The sequence below is a fragment of the Babylonia areolata genome, chromosome 35, assembly GCF_041734735.1.
Source record: "Babylonia areolata isolate BAREFJ2019XMU chromosome 35, ASM4173473v1, whole genome shotgun sequence".
In the NCBI taxonomy this organism is placed as follows: domain Eukaryota; kingdom Metazoa; phylum Mollusca; class Gastropoda; order Neogastropoda; family Buccinidae; genus Babylonia; species Babylonia areolata.
The window spans coordinates 13,437,757-13,440,256 of NC_134910.1; the positions used below are offsets into that span (position 1 = coordinate 13,437,757).

Consider the following 2,500-nt stretch of genomic DNA (forward strand, 5'->3'; position numbering starts at 1 on the left):
GATCTTAAAAGTGCCATTCATTGAACCAGTTTTACTGCTGATGTCAGTGTTTGGAGGTCCTTTGAAAATACTACACAGTGAACATGCAGTGCATGAATGTGTGTACACACACACACGCGCGCGCGCTCACACACGCACGCACGCACGCACACACACACAAACATTCACGCACACACACATAAACACTCTACCTAAGCACGCATGTACACACACACACACACACACACACCACATGTACGCATGCTCTCCCGCACCACGCACATATATACACCTCTCTCACAGCTCACATACACACAACACCACGCACGCGCACAGACACATACACCGCCCCCCTCCCCCCAACTCCCCACCCCCATGCAAGCACACACACACACACACACACACACACACACACACACACACACATTACAGACATACATGCACTCGCATACACTTGCATAAAAATTATTCTCCATCTCTTATCTCTCACCACCTTACATGTGCGCGCGCGCGCACACACACACAAACACACTTACACACACACACACACACACACACACACACACACGTCTGCATTTGCACGCATGCGTGCATTCTGCAGAAACCAGGGCACACTCACATACAAAGAATCGGAAAATAATCGAGCTGACACGTGCACTGAGTTCTTCACCCACACACACACACACACACACATTTGCGACAACACGCACGGGCGCACGTTCATTGCATGATAAATTTCCCCCTTCTCACACATATTTTTTTCTCTCCCTCTTTTTATTTTAAATCAGAAGGGGGGGAAGAAAAAACCCCCAACAAAACAACCAAAAAAAACCAAAAATATACACACTTTCTTCGAAATATTGTACTGCACCTCAGAAACCTCCAGGATGGAAAAAAAATGTTACGTGTTTGAAACAACAACAAAAGCAACAACGAATGTGTAAAAGTAATAACGATAATAATAATATTCTATATAAAAAAAAATATTAAAAAAGAGACATAAGATCATAGATAAACAAATAAGTGAATAAATAAAGAAACAAACAAAGCAAAAAAGAAATAAGATAAAAAGAAGAATCAGTTTATCTTCTTTGTGTGTGTGTGTGTGTGTGCATGAAAAACAATTTGAACAGCTGTTGTGGCATGACGACATATTTCATGACGTCACGATTACATCAAAATGACGTCAAGCGGTGACGTTCTGGGCTTCGAAGAAACAGTATCTGGGATCCGGAGTTAAGGGTCCTGACAATTGATTATCGTTGTTGGTGGGGGGGGATTTTCTTTGATGTTGCTGCTGACTGATGCAGTTCATATGGTTGCTGTGTGTTCAGCGTAAAGTGCACCAGCAACGACACCAACGATTAACCACAACCACCACACACACACACACACACACACACCCTCTATCCCCGCACCCCACCCCCCCGCCCTGCCCTCCCCCACACGCACACACTGTGACATACAGACACATAGACACACATTCAAATGCACACAGACACGTACACACACACACACACACACACGAACAGACACGTACACACACACACGCGCACAAACACACACACGAACACATACACACACAAACACACACACACACACACACACGCACACACACACACACACACGCACACACACCTCGACACACACAAACACACACACACACAGACACCCCCCCCACACCCCCCGCTGCCCCTCTCCCCCCCCCCACCACACACACACACCGACACACACACACACACACACACACACACACACACACACACACACACACGTGCCGAGCCAGAAGCATCAAGGATACATCTCACGGAAAGACAGCACGTGACGATCGAACCGCTGGAACGGAGCCCCGATGTCCTGGAACTCTTTTTCAATCTTCTTCAGGTAGGGCTCGGCGCTCAGGCAATTACCCTGGCAGCGAGAGAGAGAGAGAGAGAGAGAGAGGGAACGACACACAACATATTTGAAATAGAGAATTGTGTCAGTGTCAACAATTATATGTGTGAAGAGCTTTCATCTCTCTCTCTCTCTCTCTCTCTCTCTCAGTCTGTCTCTGTCTCTGTCTGCTAGTGCCTGAACCCCCTCCCCTTCCTCACTCCCTCCCCCCCCCCCACCCGCCCACCACCCCCTTCCCTCTCCCCTTTCGTGTGTATACGCACGCAGGAGAACAGATATACCTGTTTAAGATCATGTCATTCCATGTCAGCGGTTTTTTTTTGTTGGGTCAGCGAAACAGAGGAACATACTCAAGCATGCACATCCGTACCCCGAAAACGGGGTATGGCTGCCCACACGGCAGGGTTCAATAAACAAAAGGCTAATACACGTAAAGTGTCACATTATGTGTGTGTGTGTGTGTGTGTGTGTGTGTGTGTGTGTGTGTGTGTGTGTGTGTGTTGTGTGTGTGTGTGTGTGTTTGTTTTGTGTGTGTGTGTGTGCGTGTGTGTTTTGTTTGTTTGTGTGTCTGTGTGTGTGGTAGTATGTGTGTGTGTGTGTGTATGCCTGACTCAGACAGCGAGCG

At 47.4% G+C, this 2,500-nt stretch overlaps 1 protein-coding gene across 1 annotated transcript in view; it reads right to left on the reverse strand.

The window, feature by feature from the left end:
• Nucleotides 1-1,075: 1,075 nt before the first annotated feature.
• The window catches only part of LOC143277950 (spermine synthase-like), a 32,391-nt gene continuing 30,966 nt past the window's right edge, over nt 1,076-2,500 (reverse strand). Inside the window, exons 11-12 of the mRNA XM_076582932.1 lie at nt 1,781-1,890; nt 1,076-1,202 (exon numbers count right to left, since the gene is read on the reverse strand). Of these exons, the coding sequence (XP_076439047.1) occupies nt 1,166-1,202; nt 1,781-1,890 (147 nt within the window). The 3' untranslated portion in view covers nt 1,076-1,165. The remainder of the gene's footprint in view (nt 1,203-1,780; nt 1,891-2,500) is intronic.